The sequence below is a fragment of the Pezoporus flaviventris genome, unplaced genomic scaffold, assembly GCF_033815535.1.
Source record: "Pezoporus flaviventris isolate CSIRO_AGI_PZ_B2104156 unplaced genomic scaffold, CSIRO_AGI_Pfla_v1 ptg000002l, whole genome shotgun sequence".
Lineage (NCBI taxonomy): Eukaryota > Metazoa > Chordata > Aves > Psittaciformes > Psittacidae > Pezoporus > Pezoporus flaviventris.
The window spans coordinates 71,270,464-71,293,884 of NW_026892550.1; the positions used below are offsets into that span (position 1 = coordinate 71,270,464).

At 40.1% G+C, this 23,421-nt stretch overlaps 1 protein-coding gene across 1 annotated transcript in view; it reads left to right on the forward strand.

Annotated features, from left to right (window-relative positions):
• Positions 1-23,421, forward strand: part of NDST4 (N-deacetylase and N-sulfotransferase 4) — a 108,084-nt gene that overhangs the window by 15,605 nt on the left and 69,058 nt on the right. The window contains exon 2 of the mRNA XM_061443328.1: positions 1,577-2,821. Within this exon, the coding sequence (XP_061299312.1) occupies positions 1,841-2,821 (981 nt within the window). The 5' untranslated portion in view covers positions 1,577-1,840. The remainder of the gene's footprint in view (positions 1-1,576; positions 2,822-23,421) is intronic.

Here is a 23,421-nt window from a genome sequence, read left to right on the forward strand (position 1 = left end):
GAACTGCAGAACAAGGGAAGCAGCAAAGGGGAGCAAATATTCTTACAGTTATCAGGGTGATTTTCATTTCCTAGTGATAGGTGTGATTTCTTTTATTTCTTCTGTCATACATGAGACTTTTCTAAATTCAGAACAATTTTTCTCATTTCTGTTGACTTCCATCCACAGATAAGCTACCCGCCTTGCCCACCTTTTGGCCAATTGATGTGTAACACAAGTAGGGCTGTTGATGGATTTGCCCACCATACAGGCGTACTAATCTCTTGGCAAGCTTCTGAGAAAGGTAAAGCAGATAGAATTCTGAACCTGCCAAAGTCACAAATAGCCTTAGCAACAACTCCCTCTGAAAACTGTGAAAGCATCAACAAGCCTCTCATGGGCAAGTAGACCTATTAATTCACTACTTCATCATTCTGTTCATTGCTTGACAAGCTTCCAAAAAGCAGTAGGAGAGCAGTATACAAAGCATTTCAAGAAAAATTAAAACTTTTCACTTGCATTTTCAAGATCCTGAACCAACACAATCAAGAGGTTTGTTAGAACTGTGTACCAGACTCCTAAAATATACTGGTAGATTATTTTTTTCACTATCTTTCTTACAAGTGTTTTCCAGTTTTAGGTATAAAGCTTAGGATGAAGGAATAGTTTCCAGAATGAAATTCAAAATTGTAATCTGAGTTAATGGAGGAGGACACATAAATTAACAACTACCTGACGAAAATGTTTCTTCCTTGCAGCTCAAAAAATCATTCATAGTTTAGAGTCTCACATTGTTCCAATAAGTAAACAATATAAATAATTCAGAAAGATGTTAATTCCTGTATCAGCCCATACAGCAGCACTGGCTATTTAGTTATTTTTAATTGCCTCTGAGTCATGTGGGTTACTCTTACCAATAGTATTTTTTCATAAGTTTAGGTAGAATTACCAGGAATTGCACAAGGGCTTCAGAGCTGGCCAGGCAGTCAGGTTTAAGCCCCTTGTACTTCACCCATACAGTACAGCAGGGACAGACTGAAGTCCCGGTCCTTCAGCTGGAGGTGTCATTTCAGACAGCCCTTAAATGGGCTTTAAAGTATTGATCATTCCAGGTACAGAATGGAAACTGGAGAGAAAAGTTCTGCAAATCTTTCCTCAAAGTCCTCTCATGCCTTTCACTTTACTTTCATTAGTTTCATGGTCCAACATAGAATTTTTTGCCCCTTTCAAAATACTTCTGAAGTTTGAAACTGACATGGAACATGCCCCAGTATTTAAAAAGTATTTACTTTATCCTAATTTTGTCCTGCAATCTTCAGTCATTCCCATCTGTGATAGTAATTTTAGATAAGAAGTGTCCATAAATGAAGAGATACATGTCCTCAAGAAATTATGTTCATACTTTATACCCTAGGAATATGGGAGAGCTCTTTAATGCAGCTTATCTTAATACATCAAAAAAAAAGTGACACAGAGTGTTCCTCTAACTTCCCTCTTAACTGAGATTACCAGTATCAATCACTGACTTTATCAACATGTGGTTTTAATTGCTTTATGGATTTTATTCTATTTACTCTTCCTCTGCTCCTTGTTGCAGATAATGTTAATAGTCCTCTTCATTGATTATTGGCAGCTGCTGGTTTCTGACAAAACCTCTTTCAATTTAGCTTTCTGGATCCTTTGACTTCCTACTCCAACAGCTTTATAACATCCCTGACAGCTTCATAAATGCACTGCAATGGTCACATGAACATCTTGGAAGGGGAATTGGCACCTCTGCATCACCTTGTTCCTATTGTACTTTAGGAGCAGAGAACCAAAAGAGCGGGAAGTTCAACAGAAGCTGAACGTCCTGCGAAAGATGAGTCTAATTGTGAAGTTCCGCAGAAGTTTCAGAACATTAGTCATTCTTCTGGCAACCTTCTGCTTGGCAAGTATTGTCATTTCTGCCTATTACCTCTACACCGGCTACAAGCAGGAAATGGCCTTTGTGGAAACCACTGGAGAAGCAGAGTGTGAAGACCTCAAGCTTCTACCATACAGGTCTGTGGAGCTGAAACAGGCTAAGCCAATTGATCCATCTAAAACTGATCCCACCGTCCTCCTGTTTGTGGAAAGCCAGTACTCCCAGCTGGGGCAAGACATCATAGCCATCCTTGAGTCCAGCAGATTTCAGTACCACATGGTCATTGCACCAACTAAGGGGGACATTCCCCCTCTCACAGACAGTGGAAGAGGAAAATACACGATTGTTATATATGAGAATATTTTAAAGTATGTATCCATGGACTCGTGGAATAGAGAGCTTCTGGAAAAATACTGTGTGGAATACAGTGTTAGCATAATTGGTTTTCATAAAGCCAATGAAAACAGCTCCCCCAGTACAAAATTGAAAGGATTGCCGCTACATCTTTACAATAATGTGGCCCTCAAAGACTGTATGGTAAACTCTCAGTCTCCCCTGCTGCGCATTACCAAAGCACCAAGGGTTGAGAAAGGTCCACTGCCTGGTGAAGACTGGACAGTTTTCCAGTTTAACCATTCCACCTATCAACCCGTGCTTTTAACCGAACTGCAGACCTCCAGACCGCACCTTGCAGCATTGCCAAAGGCTGCTCTGTATGCAACTGTCATCCAAGATTTGGGGCTTCATGATGGGATTCAGAGAGTCCTCTTTGGAAACAACTTGACCTTCTGGTTGCACAAACTGATCTTTATTGATGCCATCTCTTTCCTATCAGGGAAGAAGCTCACCCTGTCCTTGGACAGGTATATTCTGGTTGACATAGATGACATCTTTGTTGGGAAGGAGGGAACTAGGATGAACATCAATGATGTGAAGGTAAGGGAAGAACTGGGGGATACCATGTATGCAAATGGATATTTAAAAAGAGACAAAGCCTGAAAAAGCTGGCAAGCTCCATTTCTGGGTAAAGGCTGAAAGTGCATGAGAGTAGCTAGCAGATATAGAAACTGTAACTTTAGATTACTTTACAAGTCTGTTTACGCACATACACAGAGATGTATTTATGTATGTGTATGTACATTGATACACAGAGATGGCCTGATACAGTAATGCATATGGCAAACGTACTGGTTGCTTAGTGCATCTGAGTAACAAAGGAGATATTTTATATCTGACATGAGAGATCTTTCTTTAACCTAAATAAAAGGATCTCAGTTTCTCGAGCAGGTTTGCTGCTAAGATACCTGAATTTTTAGATAAAACCATATTTTACACTGCATTAATTTTGTTTTCCCCTATGTACACACATACACATGTATGTCTGCAGCATATACAAAATACCATCTAATAGGCATTTTTTTTATTCTTCCTTTCAGTATTTCTGAAAAGTAAATGGAACAATAGAAGATGGTTGCCTTTTTAAATCTCACATAACTATCACTATGTTTAAAAGGAACAAAAAAAATAAAAGGAAAAAAAAAGCCTGGAAGAGTTACAGTCACATTTTGACTTAAAAAAAATTACCAAGAAAATTTTCCTTAGCAGACTGGCAGATCAGCGTTTAAAGTTCCTAGTGGCAGGATGGAAGCATAGCCTATACTTAGCAAATGACATAAACACCTGGTATGGTGAAAAGCCCACAGACTTTGGAAGCTCTTTGAAACTCATTTCATAGTTTGTAGTATCCAGGGGTACAATTACATTTGCTTAGAGTAACTTTCAAAGATGTGCGCAAGTTGTACAGAACTCAATAGCATGACAATTATTTCCTTGCAATTTTCCACATGTGGGAATTGTCATATTCAGAGATTAGCTGAAGTTCCTAAGCATGCAACGTCACATTCTTAAGCCTTTACTCTAAAGGTTTTGTTTCTGTAAATACCCCACTACTTCCATGAGCAATAGGCAACCTTTTGTTTTTAAACACATATTTCTATTTCATTACTTAATTCTTATTTCCATTTCTACAACTTCTCTATTCAGCTGCCTCCTCATCCAGTTCAGTAAGACAGATAACAAAACACCCAGAAAAAGCAGTAGTCTCATATACAGTTAGAACTATTTTGCACATTAGAACAGATCAGGTAATTCTGTCAGCCAAACCAGGCATATGAATGCTCATCAGGCTGATTTCTAGAACCAGGCACTTGCAATGCCTGGTATCTTGAGATGTGAGCACTGTGCACAAGCTCGGTGATCAAGTGCTCTCTCTGGAAATATATGTAAAATGCTCTGAGAAAGGGCTTGTATACAAGAGGAAATTAACTGGAAAGGCAATTGTGGAACAAGGTTTTCAGCAGTAGCTTTCCACCTGTACAATTTTGAGAGCATCTCTTCCTGATGTGGTTTGCTCCACTAAGGAAGTCTATTATTCTACATTGGGTAAAGAGCCTCTATTACGATAAGAAGAATGTCCACAGAGAGTCACTTGGAAATTCAGATCATACTTTTGACTGGAATAATATCACTAGACAGAAAAAAAACTAAGTTGCCTCCTTCATTATCCAGCAATCAATATTACTAGTTATTAGTAGCGTGTGCTTGGGGGAGCAGCCACGATTCAATGCTCTTTATTATGGATGACAGGGAAGAAAACTCCAGATCCAGGGGCTTGAGTAGGAGGCAGATGGCGGAACCATGGCTGTTAAAAAGCATTCAGCATCAGTTTTACATGCTGCACACATTTATCCATCTGAAAACTGAGCAGTCCACATTGATGAGTATCTTGAGAATAGCAAGAAAAATCATCTGCTAGGACTCATACTTTTTCTTAAATTATAGATTATGTTTGAGTCAAGGTATGAAGGGAAGCTTCCATTCTATCCACATTTCCTGAGTGCAAAAGTAGCATCCCACTTCCATCACAAAACCATCAACAGTACGACTCAGGAGATGAATCCTTTCTTCACCTCTAACAAGAAATCATGCCACAAACACAGACCATGGGGAGAAATCTTTTGCAGGCACAGGCTCAGAACCAGTCTTTCCATGAAACAATCTTTTGGGGACAATAAAAATTGTATCTCACTTGTAGAAAATGTTCACATGCAAATCCCCTCTGCAACTTGACCATCCATTGATATTCTGTCCTTAACATTGTTGATTTCATTTCAGATCAGTTACCACATACAGGTTTGTTCCTCAGGGTATTTCACCTACACTTGTGACAGAAATCAGTCCATTCTTGTAGACTGGACATTCCCAGAACACATACACATTCAAAACAGGATGCTTGCTAATGAACATCATAACACCAAAATCAGAGTGTACATTAGTTAGTTTAAAATAAAGGATAATTACAGCCAGTTAGCAAATAATGTCCCAAGCCACTTGGGGAAGAAGGCAATTAAGAACCAGTGGGGCTTTATTCATCCCTTAAGGCAGAACAGCTTTTGTGCTAGAAAGGCAAATATAGCAGAGTGAGACATATAAGAAGCTGATGTGCAAGTGGTATCAAAGTACTTTTGGGCATTTGGAAGCAGCAGCTGTGGCCAGGTGCTCTGAGAGGGTTGTGTTTTCAGGGCATGAGATTTAGGGGCAGGTTGTGCTTGTCCTAGAGGGGTATGATAAGGGTGGAAGTGTGAATGACTCCAACAGCTAGAAGGACTAGCATAGCATCTCTATGTTGTTTAACAAAATGTGGCAGAACTTGGACCATCTCCCTTCTTTCTTGAATTGCATATTACAGGTATATTTAGCACCAAAAAAAACCCAAACACCTACCACCAAAAAAAAAATCCAACCAACAACCAACCCCCCAAATCTATATGTATGATGTGATGCACCTCAAAAATAGTATCACTGTCCCCTGCAATGCAAGTTTAAACTGTCAGATCACCAATACAAACTAAAATATTTGTTATTTATACAGTGCTTTCAGAAAACAAAACAAGAGAACCATATAATGCAGGGCTTGTAATGAAACAGTTTCTTAGCACTCAACAATCCACTGCGTTATGCCGCTATGTCACTACTTCTCCAGTTCCTTCAGTTCTCGTCATTTGTCACTGCAAGCAGTATAGTTTCACTTTGCAGAGGTATACAGACTCCCTGCTAGGCTCTCCTAAGGTGCCACTCACACTCATGTTCCTTGGGAATGCCTTCATACAAGGCAGATTCCCAGGTGCATAAAAGAATACAACTGAATAGTTACACACCTCCCAGCTGCATGAAAAGTACAGGTAAATAACATCACTCTGTTCAGCCTCTTAGGTTTTTCCTTCTTCCAGGGACCAAACATGTAGCAAGTGCCAACCCAAAGGGCATATGAATAGAAATAAGGTTCCTGATAACAGTATTTGTATGTAACAATAAAAAGACAAGTAACACCATTCCTGTGTAATAACTTCCTACAACTCAATTATTATCCCCTCACAAAGCCATTTCTCAATTAGGTTCTTCAGGGATACGTATAGTTATGCAATGTGTGGCATCAGCTAGAGAAACAGAGATAAGAGAACAGAGTTATTATGGGCTCTGCTTACCACAAAAGATCTCCTAGTCCTTGTATTGTAGAAGTTGTGCAAGGTCATGTCTGGCTAAGTAATTAAACAGAAAGTCAGCAGAGCCACAGAAAGCTGTTTTCCCAAGCTTTGCAGGGATCTATCTTGAGCCTAGTGAGCTTCTGCAAATGAATTTCTCCCTTTCTCTCCTGCCAATCTATTATCTTACTGATGGATTTTAGAAGGCAAAAGACTCAAGGATTCATCAGTTAATTTGCAGAATTACCTTATCTGTGTACTTGCGAATTACATTGGTTCCCAGCCACACAAGATGATGATCACCGTCAGCAGTGACCTAGTAAAAAGCCTAGAAACCCCTGGTTATGCTGTGTCTGGGATTACCATACTGAGAAGATAGAGAAATTTTACCTTCACGGTTTCCTTTTAACTGAGTACAAACAGAGCTGTGCTACCCAAACGTGTAGCAAGAACTTGCTAAAGTCTTTTTTGTTGTTGTTGCCATAGTAAGACCTAGTGCAATATTTACATGCTTGGGAATGTCATTTGGGTTACTGCTGACTGTAGTCCTTCCTTCTTGCAGCACCAAAAAGCTCATCTGTATTCTCCCATCTTTTTCCACTCTAAGCTTCAGTCTACTTACTTCAGTGGAAATAAGCATTACATTAGTGTCTGACAACTCTTCACTTCCACAGGTCTGCACTTTGTCTTTGACCTTCATCATCATTAGAACGCCTTGAACACTTCAAGGCTGTGATATCTTGTTCATTTTAGTATTTTAAAGACAGGAATTCATGTTGGAGTTGCATCTTTTCTGCTAATGCTAAATTAATGAGTGCTGGCCTATCAGGAGGCTGAGCTCCATAACTGAATCTCTCCAGCATATGCATTTTCTGATCTTTCTGCATTAACAATTGCTTTCTATTGGAATAATTAGAAATGCCACCAGGCCATGCCACCAGGCATGGCAGAAGGATAGTCAGGACAAAGCTGCAGGTGGGCACAGGGTGAGTAAAGCTTTCCACGCTGCTGTGTGCAAACCTTCCTCCCTGTCCATGCAAAGTCTAAATGCCTTTTGAAAGAAGGATTTTAATATTAAACTATTGTAGACTAATGCTTGTTCCTGTTTCAGTTCTGCTGGGATGCCTTACCTTTTGTGCTGTTTGGAGTTGCTGTTATGGACTCAAGCCAGCCAGATGGATGAGGAATCTAACAACAGACAGGAATGTATTTCTGCATCCCTTCACAGAATTTGGCATCTAGTGTCATAGAATCCCCCCAGCTTTCTATAGAAATTTGTCAGCAGTGGTCAAGACCAGAATTAAGAGTCTGTGAGGATTATAACAGACACTTGGATTTCTAACTCAGGTTTTTGAAGAGTTTCTCTGGATGCTCTACTCTCTTCTGGCCATCCTGCACTCACACCCAACTGTAGGGAAGGTCCTAATGGAAATAACAGTGGCCCAGTACCTCAGTCTGCATCCAGTTACTTCCAAATGTCCTCAATATCAGTCTCCAAAACCCCCAGTGCTTGGGCAAAATTTGAAACTTCTGGTGCTATAAATAGCCACTAGAAACACATCCTTTTTTTTTTTTTTTTTTGTTCATTCATTTGCAGCTTTCTCCTTCAGCAGAAGCTGCAAATAGCGATTGATGCCTTGCTGATGAGACGTAACAGTCATCCCTACAGTCTTTTTGTAATAATAAAGTCCTGCCAGTGAAGTAACCACACCAATGGACAACACAGAAGAAATTAAAAACATAAGATGTATGAGCATAGGAAGCTAGAGGAGACAGCTAAGCATCAGTCATTATAAGCTGTGTTGCTCCACTGTCATCTTTTAAAGCACTTGAGAGTGGCAGTGAACAACATAATGAAGCAAAATGCTGGAGTTCACACTTTTGGATGGTCTTAAAAAAAAAAAAAATTAATGTAAAATGAGCTGAGAAGGTATTATAAGAAAAATTTAACGATCAGACAATCTTTCTAAAAATGGGAATGTCTGCTCCATTCTGCTTCAGCCGAGATGACACTTCATTCAATATTTTCCTTGTTTAGGTCTCTTGAATCCCCCAATTCTTTCTGCAATAATCTGGGTGTTGAACACTGCTCAAGTGCCTTGTCAAGATACATCACACAAAATGTTTCATACTATTTTTTTTTCAATAAAGCCTGTTTTTTCATGCATTCCTTTGCCATCAGCAGAACATTTATTTTCCTCCTTGGTGGCCTGGTGGATTAACTGTCTGTCCAAGCACCCTGCCTGAATTATAATAGATTTGGGGTTCTCTCATCTGCCAGGTTTCCCACCAAAGATATGGAAGGTCTCAACAGTGTTTTGTAGAGTCTTGTCAGAAAACAAATTCTGGTGTCTTTGACCTTCTAATTCTTACATTTCATGAGTTTAGACAATTAGATTCCTTCCATGTGTCCCACATGTTATAGGGGTACTTCTGTCACATGGTCTAAGCAAGATTTTCCTGTGTTTTCCTCACTCAGTGCTTTTTTCCCAGAGGGTGCACAGGAGAGCCTGTAGAGTTAAAAGATTCCAAGCAGAGCAATTTGATTCTGCTGTACAAGCACTTCAGAATTATCAGAAATCCCTTTTATTTTTCCTAAAGAAAAAAGGTTTACTCTTTCACAAAGCAAGCAAAACAGAAAAATCATCCATTATTCTTCTCCTTAGCTAGCAATAAGAATTCAACAGAACTTAAGTTTTGAAAAGATTAACAATTCTGAACTGTTAAAAACCAGCACGATACCTGTTAAAATATAGAAGGGGCAGAGTTTTTCATTATTGGTCTAATTCAGAAAGGCTCATAGCCTGTGTTCAGCATCACTGTCCCCTGACAAATTCCTTTGTCTATGCTTCCACTAATTTCCTGGATTTGTACTCATTTCCCAGATCCTTTCTCCAAAGTAATTCTGAAGTCATAGTTTGTATCATACTGGAGTATATTTCCAGGATATACATGGTATTCTGTTTAATTTAACTTCATTTAATTCAGTTTAAATTGTTTTCATAACATTTAGGGAATCTGTAGGAGTCAAACCACATGGCTGCTTCATATCAGCCTCTCAAGAGGCCCACATTAACCTGAGTTTTAAAACAATGCATATTAGTTAAAAAGAAACAATAACAATTGCTTCTTGTACAGCAAAATAAGAATCTATGAAATTATCAAATGTCTTTCTAGAAGGGCTAGGCAATTCAGACTTAAAAAGCAGTCACAATTACTGCTTTAAAAGCCCTTGATGGGGCAATAAACACATTACCAGGAATGCTGTATATATAATGCAGTTACTTTAGTAGCAGTGTTACTTAAGTAACTTTAAATATGCCTTTTTCATCCAAATGTGAGCAAAAGCTCAATTTAGAATCATTGGCATTATTCAAATGATTTGAAAAATGGAAATACTCAGAAACAGGGAAACAAGGTGAATAGATTGGAGGACAAACAAACAGATGAGATCATAGAGAAAATCTCAAAGAGAAAAGGAGAATTTTGAAACTCAAAATATTTAGTAATAATTACCTAGGCATTTTCTGCCCACCTCTGTATCATAATACAGTATGAAACTAAATCTTCATTTATTCCTATTTTTAAATCCTTACACATATCATTTGAACAATCAATAGAACCATATACCTACATAACACATGTACTCACCCAAATAAAACCTTATGGTCTTCTTTATCTCTTCTATGAATATGGCCATAGCCCCCTGCAATTAATACTTTCACTTCTAATTTTATATGTCTCCACCTGTCTTCTGTCCATATAGTCAGAATAATGTAAGGACTTTTAGGTAAAAGTTACCAATTACCAAATGCCAGTTTATGCAGAGGGCAGAATAAGAGCTGCACCTCAAACACTGAGATTGGTGTCCCTCTGAAGTGCAAAAATACTTTCTAGTAGAGGGACACTATCTGTTAATTATCAATCCTGAAGGTAAGCATGTGGAACTTTAAAAGTGGTAAATCACAATCAGATTACAATACAGACAACAGAATAAACTTCAAGCTAAACACCAGCTTCATTTCAGAACAAAATGACTTTGGTCTAAAGAAAGAAGGGGCTAAGCAATTTGGGGCTGTTCAGCCTGGTGTAGAGAAGGCTGCATGGTGACCTCATAGCAGCCTTCCAGTATCTGAAGGGGGCCTGCAAGGATGCTGGAGAGGGACTCTTCATTAGGGACTGTAATGACAGGACAAGGGGTGATGGGTTTAAACTGAAACAGGGGAAGTTCAGGTTAGATACAAGGAAAAAGCTCTTTACTGTGTGGGTGGTGAGGCACTAGAAGAGGTTGCCCAGAGAAGTGGTGAATGCTCCATCCCTGGCAGTATTCAAGGTCAGGCTGGACAGAGCCTTGGGCAATACAATCTAGTGTGAGGTGTCCCTGCCCATGGCAGGGGGTTGGAACTAGATGATCTTAAGGTCCTTTCCATCCCAAATCATTCTGTGATTCTATGATTCCAAAATCTAGGATGTAAACACTGCTTCTAGTGAGCTGTTCATTCATCTATGGGAAGATTGAGGCTTTCCTCAAAGAAATGGACTATTTTCCTATGTTTTTCCTTTTCCTCTGGCCATATACAGAGCCCAAATGCTTTTACAGAGACATAAGAACAAATGACCTTCTGCCTCCATCATTCAACATGAGTCATGCATAGCGTGGAAGAGTTAGAATGAGTCATATATTGCTTTCAGCAGTGTTTGCTGGAGAATAGTGCTTTGCATACAAACACATTGATTCGTCTGGAGAAATTCACTTTGCAAGAAACTATTCTATTTAGGAAATTTTATATAGTCTATGTGCAGCTACTTTAATAAATAAAAAAATGAATGATTTCATAGAACATTTGAAACTGTGACAGTTTGATATAGTTATTTCACCACTGAAGGGGACGTCTGTGCATCAGAGTTACTTGGGTTTTTCTGCAACGATCATAAATACACACACAAAGAATCAAATTTGATGAGAAAATCATCCTGACTTTTATGTTTATGTCACCAGATAATATTCTGGTGCTAACCATTCAGGGTTTGCTGTGAAAGCATGAGCTACAATGAAACATTACATAATGCATTGTGGTTTTCCACCAGATGCCAACTAGCTAGACCTGATAGTTTTTGACCTATGACTATTGGCATGGAAACTCTCCAGCCCTTTGTGTAAAAACAAATTAAGGTTCTCAGCTTAAAAACAAGAGCAGCGACAGGTAAACCCTTTATTATTTGCAAGTGTTTAATTTATCTTTTAAGAATGGCGGATAGTTTCACCAGCCTGGAAAGAGGTACATGTCTGGGACTCGTCTCTCACTTTATAGAAGACCCTGCAACCATGCAGTATCACTCAGGCTTTCAAAGGATGATGACACGAACCTACAGATGGTCAACTCTTTCTCCTGAATAAGACTAACATCTGTGCACACCATCTTACCGATGCACCAGCAGTACTGAATTGTCTGCACTGTCAAGTTCCAGTACTTCTTATCATTTCAGCTGAGTCTAGGTTTAGGTTCTTTTTTTTTGTCATTGCCAAGATACATAGCAGGCTGAACCAGAAATACATGGGAGATCAGCTTGTTCTCCATGACCATGGACCACTAGATGCTAACTTGTCTCAAATGCAACCCTCTGCTTTGCTACACAGGGCACCCCAGGTTGCTGCCCCATCTTCTTAAACCCCCTGACAAAGAGACTCTCCTTTCATGTGGTTTCGCCGCCAGATGATTACTTGTTCTCCAGGTCAGGATTGCTCCTGTTTCTTTACTGCCACACAGTAACAAGGCTTTCCAGTAAATCCCCCTGCTTCTTCACTGTCAGCCTATTCTTAATTTGGTAGTGGAATGCCAACATCAGTTTTAATTTACCTTCATTTTCATTTCCTGGCCTTTAATGTCTTATCCACACATTTCTTAGCACTGCTATCTTCACATCGCTTGTGCAGTGCCTGCTCTGAATGGACAGTGGTACCCTTTCCAAGTGATGAACATGGATGTAGCACAGCTTTGAATCCAACTGTAATAGTTTTCTGCAGGGAGGAAACACAATTACTACATAAATACAGGAGGTGAGAGGAATAAACTTATGGGCCAAATGCACCAGGCAAGGTTCCTATGAGGGTTTTTTGAGATAAGAAAGAAAAGTAATTTGAGAACTACTGCCCATAAGGCAGCATCTCCCACAGAGAGGAAGCCACAGAACATTTTTATTTTGCTATCAACCTTTTACTCTGGAAACATTGTCCTAATGAAGTAATATTTCTGCTTACAATTAGTCTGCTCTCTCTGACAGAATATGCAGTGGTCCTAAAATCAAGATTTCTAACTGTCTATGAGATTCAACTGCATAAAACCTTACTGCATAAGTGCCTTTCCATTTATTAAAATCGTATTTCTTTCACGTTCTTGGGTTTACTATTTAATATGACCTTATGTAAAAAACTTGCTAGTTTTACAATACTTACATAAAAATGATTTCTGAGTGCTATGAATTCATTTCTCAAAAAAAGTTTAAAATAAAGTTTTGGTCTCATTGGCAATTATAATCTTATAAGGCTATTTAGTGTCATCTCCTGTAGCCAAAATGTCTAAATTTGTAATGGAAATATTAAAAATAATAAATTATAATTTCAGTAGTTACAATATTTTATGCAGAATATTTTATAGAAGTTAAGAAGCCCTCTCAAGAAATGCCAGGATGAAAAAACCTATAGTTTCTTTAAAACCTTAATCGAATTTCATTTTCAAAAGTAGCAAGTAAATGAAAGGATAAATTATTCATAATTTCCTGCAAACCAGTGTATTAGTAAAAACACTCTGGAGCTTTCTGAACAGTGTTTTGGTTCATTAGGATTTGATTTATTGCAACACATTGCATGTATTAAAGGTTTCTGATTTAAGACTCCAGCATTTAGCATTGATTAGCAGAGCATACGATAAAAAGCTCTTGTATTTCCAGTTAAGGTTGGCACAGAGAGACTGCTAAGACAATGTGCTGTCCTTCACATCTGAGAGATTATTTAAGAGTGACTTTGCCTGTTTAGTCAGAGGTTGTCTTACGCAGCCCTGTCATCCAAGCCATAGAGCTCACAAGGGTGGTTCTGTGGATGGGAAAAAAAGTAGTTTTAGCAAGTGAAATTCTTGAGGTTGAGTGAAACTTTTTTTTTTTCCTTAATTTGTTTATTGTTTTGGTGGGTTTTGGTTGGTTGGTTGGTGGTGGTTTTTTTTTTGTGAGACCAGATCTCCTAAACCTTGGATTCCTTTTAATAAAATGAATCTCCCTTTTTGTTTAATTAGCAGTGAGATTTGCAACAAGCTAGAGAATGTCAGAATAGCCTCTTCCTTTCTCAGCCAGGACATTTGAGCAGTAAAGCCATTATCCCACCTCTAGCTCGTTTTGGAAAAGCAAAACCAGTAACTGGCTGTTCTAACTTTCAGCTGAAAGCAGTGCCCTCCCATCCCCAAACATACTCGATAGCACAGCATCACCTCAATGTTCATTTTTGGTATGATGTTTCCTTGAGGAAATAAACCTACAGATATTTTTCTTTCCTTTCAGCAGCTCAGATGGTACATACGATTTACGTATGCCAGTTTCTTTAAATATCTGTAAACCCTACTCTTTCGTATGTTTTTTATTCTTTCTTCATAATACCAGCACTCTTAATCCGCTGTTCATGTTTTAATGCAGACAGCACCCAAACAGAAGTGGGCTCAGTGACACACTGAGCCCAACAGAAGTGGGCTCAGAGACACACTCAATTTCTCTTGCATGACATCCATGCTATTTTCAACACTTCGGATTGGAGAGAGCTGAATTAGTTATCTGAGAGTGTTTCAGGTTTTTAACTGATGTAGTCATTTAATTGGCATTTTTCATTTATTTTTAAATGGTCACAAATTAAATGCATTAAAACTTGTACCTCCTTCCCAATTCTTTCTGACCAAGATATGTTGAAATTCAAAGAATTAGAGTTTAGGCTTTTAGATTTCCTTCCTTCCAACTTGTTTAGACATCTATCCTTGGACTAAATGGGTGAAAAATGCTTCCAAAATGGCAAAGTGGCAAAGCAGGGAAAAATGAAGTTGCTATTCTTGTTACTCGATCAACTTGACTGCTCCAGTGAAACAGTTTCCTGTGGCAAAATGTTGATTTATTAAATTCAGAATGTTTCACTGCAATGTGATTTAAACAAAATTCTATTCTGCCAGCTTGTCTGCTCAGGCCTGGAAAACCAGACCATTTGAAGACTATTTTTTAAATATTCCAAAAGATCATAATTAAATGTAGCTTTGGAATTTCTGATCTTCCAGAAATTAAAAAATTATTAAAAAATAATTCACACCCTGATGAGAGATTTTCTAACATGAGAATATCCCAGGAAATGGATATTTCAGATTTTTACTGCCCCTTCATTTCATGCAAAAGCCAGAATCATCATAACATTTACATTATATATATATATACATTAAATATCAACATTTGAGCAACTTTTAAAAGTTGTCTCAATTTACATTTGAATTGTCCAGATTGAAAATTGTCCACCCAAAGTCATGGGCTTCAAGGACCTATGATTTTCACCCCAAGACATCAGACCTTCAAGTAAAGGCTGTATAAAGAATATTTGAGTTCACACTTTTGACAGCATACTGTGTTTGCTTGCCTTTCTCAAAACTCATGAAATATTGACCCTTAAAACTGCCAGTGATTCTTGAAAGCACAAGTGCTTTTTTCGGTTAAGATTCAATTGTTTTAATAGGGTAAATCTCAGTATAATTTTTCATTCCCTGGGTTCTTAAACTCATCAGAACTCTGTAGAACTGTGCATTACCCTGCTCATTAATAGTGTAGATGCAAAACCAAGATCAGGATCAGTTTAGGTAATAGAAGTTTTGATATTGATTTCAATATCAAGGGGGTTTGGTCTCATAAATAGTCTCTGCAACAGCAGCTCTGACTGTGAGTTCAGGACTTTGGAGAGGAGGAGGCCACATTTCCCAGTAATATTTAATCCCTATGGGCTATAAAGACTGAAGACCTCCTTTGTAATAGTATTTACTGTAGTTTTTTCAGCAAATTAGCCCAAATGTTAGGAAATTAATTGAATATGCATGGATAAATAAGCATTAATCTATACATCTCTATAATTAATAGAGACTAAATATAATCTTATTAATTTAGGAAATCTTTAATGGAGCTCAAGGTGTAAGTGTGAACTGTTGAGGCTACACTTTGCATGTTTAATAATAATAATGCATTTCTGTTAAAAAAAAATAGGTTTAGCTGCAGAATGCAAAGTTTTTAATAAAAAAGCTCTGCATGTGTCTTTCTAGTAACATATCCCAAGATTTATGTGCATCGTAAATAAATATGTCTGTGGTATTATAAAGTGCAATTCCACTGTATTTGTTATTAGGAAAGGGAATAAGGTTTCCCATATGCTTTCACTATTATTCCTCTTGTAACTGGGAAGATGCTGCCAGCACATTATCGGGAAATAAAAGCTACCCATCACTGCTGGTATTTCAAGGTGGTATTGCATGGTGGGTGTTTGGAGAGCAGCCCTGTGTTACAGACCAGCAGGGATTTACTGTCAGCCTTCAGGCTGCAGGTACATTTCAAAGCTCAGCAACAAGAGGCAAAGGCTCAGACTAGCAACAGCCTGTCATTTGTTTGCTTAATACAAGGGAACATTTTGGGTTGATAACACATACATTGATAATATTGAAGGGAGGCTTAGAAATTTCCAAAGATGAGGATCTTGCCTGAGACTTGGATGTCAAATAACTTATGCTCAAGATTTTGTGAAGGGTGAGAGGAAATTGTTTTTTGAAAAGGGAGTTTATTAGTCTTTCACTGTTGTGGTTTTCATTGGGTGGCACAGCTAACAAGCCCTGTATACTGCACTCTGAAGGCAATATAAAGACTATCCACTGACATGAAGGTACAATGAGGTTTAATTGACTAAATGTGTTGGGGGAAAAATTTTGGCTGAATCATGTACTAAGTACTTGTCCTTGGTTTTCTCTGTTGCCATATTGGACAATATTCTGTACTGTGCCAGTTTAAGAGGACAAGTTTGTAAATGTGAAAAGCTACAGTTCATTGCAATATATATAGACACAGGTATATGCCTGTAGATCTATGTGTACACAAAAGGCTGGAAAGAGTGCATTGTAGGATGGTTAAAACCAGTCTTGCAATATTCTTCTGCTATTATCTGCTGATGGATAGGAAAGCTGTGCAGAAGGATCTGGACAGGCTGGATCGATGGGCTGTGGCCAATAGCATAAGGTTCAACAAGGCAAAGTGCATTTGGGCCACAACAATCCCATGCAACACTCCAGGCCTGGGGAAGAATAGCTGGAAAGCTGCTCATGGGAAAGAACCCAGGGGTGCTGGTTGACAGAGCTGAATGTGAGCAGCTTGTGCCCAGGCAGCTAAGAAGGCCAACAGCATCCTGGCTCGTATGAGAAACAGCATAGCCAGGAGGGCCAGGGCAGTGATTATCCCCCTGTACCGGGCACTGGTGAGGCTGCGCCTTGAATCCTGTGTTCAGTTCTGGGCCCCTCACTACAAGAGAGATGCTGAGGTGCTGGAGCAGGTCCAGAAAAGGGCAGTGGAGCTGGTGAAGGGCCTGGAGCACAAGTCTGATGGAGAACATCTGAGGGACCTGCTGGGATTTAATCTGGAGAAGAAAAGGCTGAGGGGGAACTTTATCGCTCTCTACAACTACCTGAAAGGAGGTTGTGGTGGCGTGGGGTTGGTTTCTTCTCCTAAGTAATAAGCAATGGGACAAGAGGTAATGGCCTCAAGCTGTGCCAAGAGATGTTTAGATTGGATATTAGGAACAACTTCTTCGCTGAGAAGGTGATCAGGCATTGGAACAGCCTGCCCAGGGCTATGGTGGAATCACTGTACCTGGAAGTATTCACAAACTGTGTAGATGAGGCCCTCAGTGACATGGTTTAGTGGTGGTCTTGGCAGTGCTGGGGTAATGGTTGAACTTGATCATCTTAAAGATCTTTTCCAACCCAGCTGATTCTATGATTAACCTGATCAAAGCCAGATGGTTAGCTGGTTTGAATCCTTTCTGGGTTTAGTCATTTAAGTGGCTGGTTGCTGGTGCTATAACCTTAGTCAGCAAAGGTTTGAGGTGTGCTAAACCCAAGTAGAGAGAGGGAGCAAAGAAGGGGGAATGCAGAGCACACAGAAGAGCTTGAGGAGCAAGGAAGATTTTCCACAATGGAAAAATATAACCTGTTCTTTTAGCAATTTCTCAACTTTCTGCTGCAAATTCTTTCCAGGATCTGAATGTACACATTGTTAAACAGTCCCATTTGGGTAGCAGAGCATTAGCCAAGCAAAACCTATTAGAACAATCCAGTATTTACGATTTTTAACCTGCCCTTCTGTCATGGTTTAAACCCTCAGGCAACTTGATCACTCACTCCCAGTGAGGAGTGCCAGGCTGACAGCAATCGAGCCCCCCTCCCCCCCCAGCAGGGCTCCCCCCTTTTCCTCTCCCGAAGGAACGGGGAGGAGGATCGAAAGAGTGCAACTCCTACGGGTTGAGACAAGAACAGTCCAGCAACCAATGTACAGCACAAATCACCACCGCTACTATCAACTACAACAATGATAAGGGAAAATAACAAGGGAAGAGAATACGATAACACCGGCCAGGAAACGAGTCCCACCCGGAAGCCCGTGTCCTTCCGGGTAACTCCCAGTTACCCCCACCCCGGGCATGACGTGCTGTGGTATGGAATACCTCCTTGGCTAGCCTGGTTCAGGCACCCTGTCTCTGCATCCTCACAGCTTCCCCTCCTCCCTGTCAGAGCATAAGCCTCACAAAGTCCTTGGTCAGGGTAAACATCACTTAGCAACAACCAAAAACATCGGTTTCACCAACATTGCTCCCAGGCTGGAAGTCAAAACACAGCACTGCACCAGCTACCACGAAGGAGAAACATGACTGCTGCTGCTGAACCCAGGACAGTATCCACCCCTTATTCCATACCATTCACGTCATGCTCAGATCCCACATTTTCAATACACCATCGCTCTCCCACATATATACATCCATATACACACACAGACCAAGAGAAAAAGATCTTTTTCTTAGTGCATGGACCAATCCCTATAATGCTGCCGAGTCTATTCGGTCCATGATGTCAGGTTCCATCTCTTGTAACAATCTTTTGGGGCAGGAAAGGCTGTGTGCAGTATTGGATCGTTGCCTGCTGATGCTGGTCGTTCCTTTACTGTAGAACTCATCCGGTTCTATCAAAGTTCATTCTCTGTTGGGATGATGGTTGGAGAGAAGTCAGGGCCAGTCGCTGGTGACCTGAAGACATCTAGTTGATGGGCTATAAAAGTATTACACAGCAGGCAACAGCATACAGTTGAGTTCACTGGCTGTTTTCCCCTAAAATCCCCTTGAGGTGTACATCGGACTTCCCCATCTTCCCGCATTACCCACCAAGTATATCCAGGTCCCTGAGCAAAAGCAATTCCACGAGTGGGTTTGCCTTTACCTGAAGCAGGAATAACCCAGACTGTCTTCCCCAGAAAATTCTTCATATGCACCCCTCTACAATACTCTACTTTGTCCCCCTCTACAATATGTAAAAGTTCTGACTGGGCTGGGCCAGCCCTGTTGGCAGATCCTCTGGTGTTGACCAACCAGGTGGCCTTAGGTAAGTGTGTATCCCAATGCTTGAAAGTTCCCCCACCCATTGCTCTCAGTGTAGTTTTTAACAGCCCATTGTACCATTCGATTTTCCCAGAGGCTGGTGCATGGTAGGGGATGTGATATACCCACTCAATGCCATGCTCTTTGGCCCAAGTGTCTGTAAGGTTATTCCGGAAATGAGTCCCATTGTCTGACTCAATTCTCTCTGGTGTGCCATGTCGCCACAAAATCTGTTTCTCAAGGCCCAGGATAGTGTTCCGGGCAGTGGCATGGGGCACAGCGTATGTTTCCAGCCACCCGGTGGTTGCTTCCACCATGGTAAGCACATGGAGCTTGCCGTGGCGGGTGGTCGGCAGTGTGATATAGTCAATCTGCCAGGCCTCCCCATATTTATACTTCAACCATCGTCCTCCATACCAAAGAGGCTTTAACCACTTGGCTTGTTTAAGTGCAGCACATGTTTCACACTCATGAATAACCTGGGCAATAGTGTCCATTGTTAAGTCCACCCCTCGATCACGAGTCCATCTATATGCTGCATCTCTGCACTGATGGCCTGAAGTGTCATGGGCCCACCGGGCCAAAAATAATTCACCTTTATGTTGCCAATCTAAATCCATCTGAGCCACTTCAATCTTAGCTGCTTTATCCACTTGTTGGTTGTTCTGGTGTTCCTCAGTGGCCCGACTCTTGGGTACATGGGCATCTACATGACGTACCTTCACCACCAGGTTCTGCACCCTGGCAGCAATATCTTTCCACAGTGCAGCAGCCCAGATGGGTTTACCTCTGCTTTGCCAGTTGCTCTGCTTAACTCTTGAAATCAGTCGTGGGCAAAACATTCTCTGTATGCGTGCTAGCATGGTGATTCCCATCACGATCAGCAAACCAGTCTCAACAGCATTAAAAGGCCATTCAAAAACTTCAAAACTCTCAAACGTAAATGGTCTGGGGGGACGACTGGGAGGGTAAAAGGATGTCTCCTTCACAGGTTGAGCACCTGAGAAGGAGAAAAAAGATGTGTAATTGCTAAGCACCTCCATCATATACCTCCCAAAGTATAAAGGTGGTGACCACACTGGGAACATAAGCCAGATCAGTTTCATGATCAATGATTCTATTGTATTACAAGTCATTACCATAAAGTACAATGAAACAAAAACCTTAGCCCAAGCCCCACACTTGAAAAACACTAATACAGCAAATACCGGATGGAAGTAAGATATGATATACTGCAACTGTGAGATCAAGAGGAACAACCTTGAGAGCCAATAAATCAGCATTGTGACGAGTGACTATTAATCCGGTCAGATCTGTTGTTATCTCAACCCTCGTGCCCCACGTTGGGCGCCAAAAAGAACTGTTGTGGTTTAAACCCAGTCAGGCAACTTTTTCACTCACTCCCAGTGAGTGGTGCCGGGATGACAGCAATCAAGCCCCCCCCCCTCACCGGGGCTCTCCCCCTTCCCTGCTCCCGGAGGAACGGGGAGGAGGATCAAAAGGGTGCAACTCCTACAGGTTGAGACAAGAACAGTCCAGCAACCAATGTACAACACAAATCACCACTGCTACCACCAACGACAACAATGATAAGAGAAAATAACAAGGGAAGAGACTACGATAACACCGGCCAAGAAATGAGTCCCACCCGGAAGCCCGTGTCCTTCCGGGTAACTCCCAGTTACCCCCACCCCGGGCATGACGTGCTGTGGTATGGAATACCTCCTTGGCTAGCCCGGGTCAGGCACCCTGTCTCTGCATCCTCACAGCTTCCCCTCCTCCCTGTCAGAGCATAAGCCTCACAAAGTCCTTGGTCAGGGTAAACATCACTTAGCAACAACCGAAAACATTGGTTTCACCAACATTGTTCCCAGGCTGGACGTCAAAACACAACTCTGCATCATCTACCACGAAGGAGAAACATGACTGCTACTGCTGAGCCCAGGACACCTTCCCATATAAAATATGGCACTTCTCCACGCCTAGGAGAGTAATAGAACCTCTCATGTCAGAAATGAGTAGAAACTTAGTGTAACACCTATAACTAAAAGGTTGATATTTTGCTGAATATATTTTTCTCAGTTTAATGATCATAAGTTACACTGATTCATACTTTATACTGCAAGTAGCTATACAGTTTTCAGTAGAATTATTTAGAGAGAAAAGTACTACCTATAATGACTAGGATCAAAAGCAACTGGCTTAGTAATGCCACTTTCTGCCTACCACCAAAATACATGTGAATGGCTTTGAAATAGGAATGTTTTTAAAATGAAAAACAATACAAACATATTCCCCTACCCCTCTTTCTATGCATCTTTTATTTTCTGAGATAATACTATGCAAGCACGTAATTTGCTGTTGAGCTTAGCTTTCTTCACCGTCTTAACTGCTAGAAACTTGGTCTCCAGAAAGACTGACAGCTGGTGTTCTTATATATGTGAGAACAGAGAAAAAATGAAAAAAGAAAAATTTCAACTATTGTGAGACCTAAAAAGGGATGACAAAGATTAGAAATACTGTTATTATTGTTATCAGACATTATTTTGCTTGGAAGACATACCTTTCCTCTAGGGTGTGGGCTGAATTTTTCACCAAAAACCATTCCCTGTGGAAGGCTCCATATACCACAGGAATGTGTTCTCATTCAAATGATAATCTGGGGAAAAGAATAAGAAATTTCAAAATTACGTTCCCATTCTCTTCCAATAAAGCCAAGAAAACATGTAGTATAAGACATCAGTAACCACTTTCTGATTAAAAAATGCTTGCTAGAAATGTTTACTCTCCCAAATAATTCACTTTCTGTACTTACAGCATATCACAGCATTCATCCTGTGTAATTTAGAAAAGCAGAAATGAGGACCTTGAAGACAGCCAAGCATACCTTTCTAACAGGAAATACTTCACAGATGCATGATGCTTGGGAGAATTCAAGGCATAGCAATACCAAAGAAAGGTTGTTAGAAGCAGTTTTAGAAGCCCTGGAGATAAGTCATCCCTGTCAGCAATGATTTAGCAGCATCCAGAAAGGGATGAGCTCCATCAGCCAGTTGGAAGTTCACCCAAACCGTCTTTTTCTTTCTGGTGGCTCAAATACCCTGCCAGAACTCCCACTGCTGGGGTGAGGAGGCAGCTACTACCCTTGCTCAGGGCCTTTTCCACAGTCCAGGAAGCAGCCAGTCGTCTTCCCTTCTCAGGGCGTTTGGGATGCACTGGCTTGCCCTGAAGTGCTAGAAGTGGTGTGAAAAGTATAAAGAAATGGTATGAGTGAATTATTTGTGATTCTCATTGCATTCTTTAGAAGGGGTTATAAGGAAACATAGCAATTAATAAGAAAGACAAAATTGGAAAAGTCAGAATTTAAAAATATCTGTTCACAGACCGAAAAATGCTGGAGAGCCGTATTTCTGCTCCTGTATTTGGATATTTTGGATATTCCCATTTTTTACCAGTAATAGCAGGAACAGGAACAGAGAAATCAGAGACTGCAGCAGTTTCCTTGTTCACCTCCCAGTCCAAAAGCTTTAGAAGCTCTTCATTTAAACATATGGAAGTACCCTCTTAAAGTCACTGTTTATATCCATCATCGTGCAAACACACCCGTTCTGAAAACTGAAGGACAGACCTGAACTCTATATATATCACCTCTGTTCCAATCTCTCTTTTATGATTGAATGTCTGTTGAAAAAAAAAAACTTAATTCCTCCACAAAGTATATATGTCAGGTTTTAAGCAGTAAATTTAAAGTAGACATTTGAGATTGCTGGTAGGAGTTCAGAATTTTGAGATAAATATCCATGATGAGAACTCGAAGGAATTTTTATTTTTATGACAAGCTACTTAAGTAAATAATTTTCAAGAGCAGTAAAGGAGCAGAAAACCACTCTGATTAAACCTTAGTACATCCAAATCCAGAAATTAAAGAAGATAAATAAAGTAGCCTCCATTAGTCCATCCCTTAAATAACTTAAAACAACTGAGTGCCCACTAATAACAGGTTGGGTTTTCTTTTTCTTGTTGGTTTTGGTTGGTGTGGGTGTTTTTGTTCATTTGTTGTTTGTTTTTTTTTGGGGGGGGGGGTGTTTGTTTTTTTGCTTTTGCTTAAAGAAGCAATTCTGAACAACCAAGAAACAAGAGGAAAAAAAGCATATACAACTAAAAGAAAATACAGTTGTCAGTGTCACTTGTCTTTTACTCTATTTGTATTGTGCCAAAGAAGGGGAGACTTTGTTCTTTTTTTTGGCACAGCCCAAAAAATTACTTAAGAGCGGTAAGTGTAAATACTAGTCTCTGTGTTTTACTAT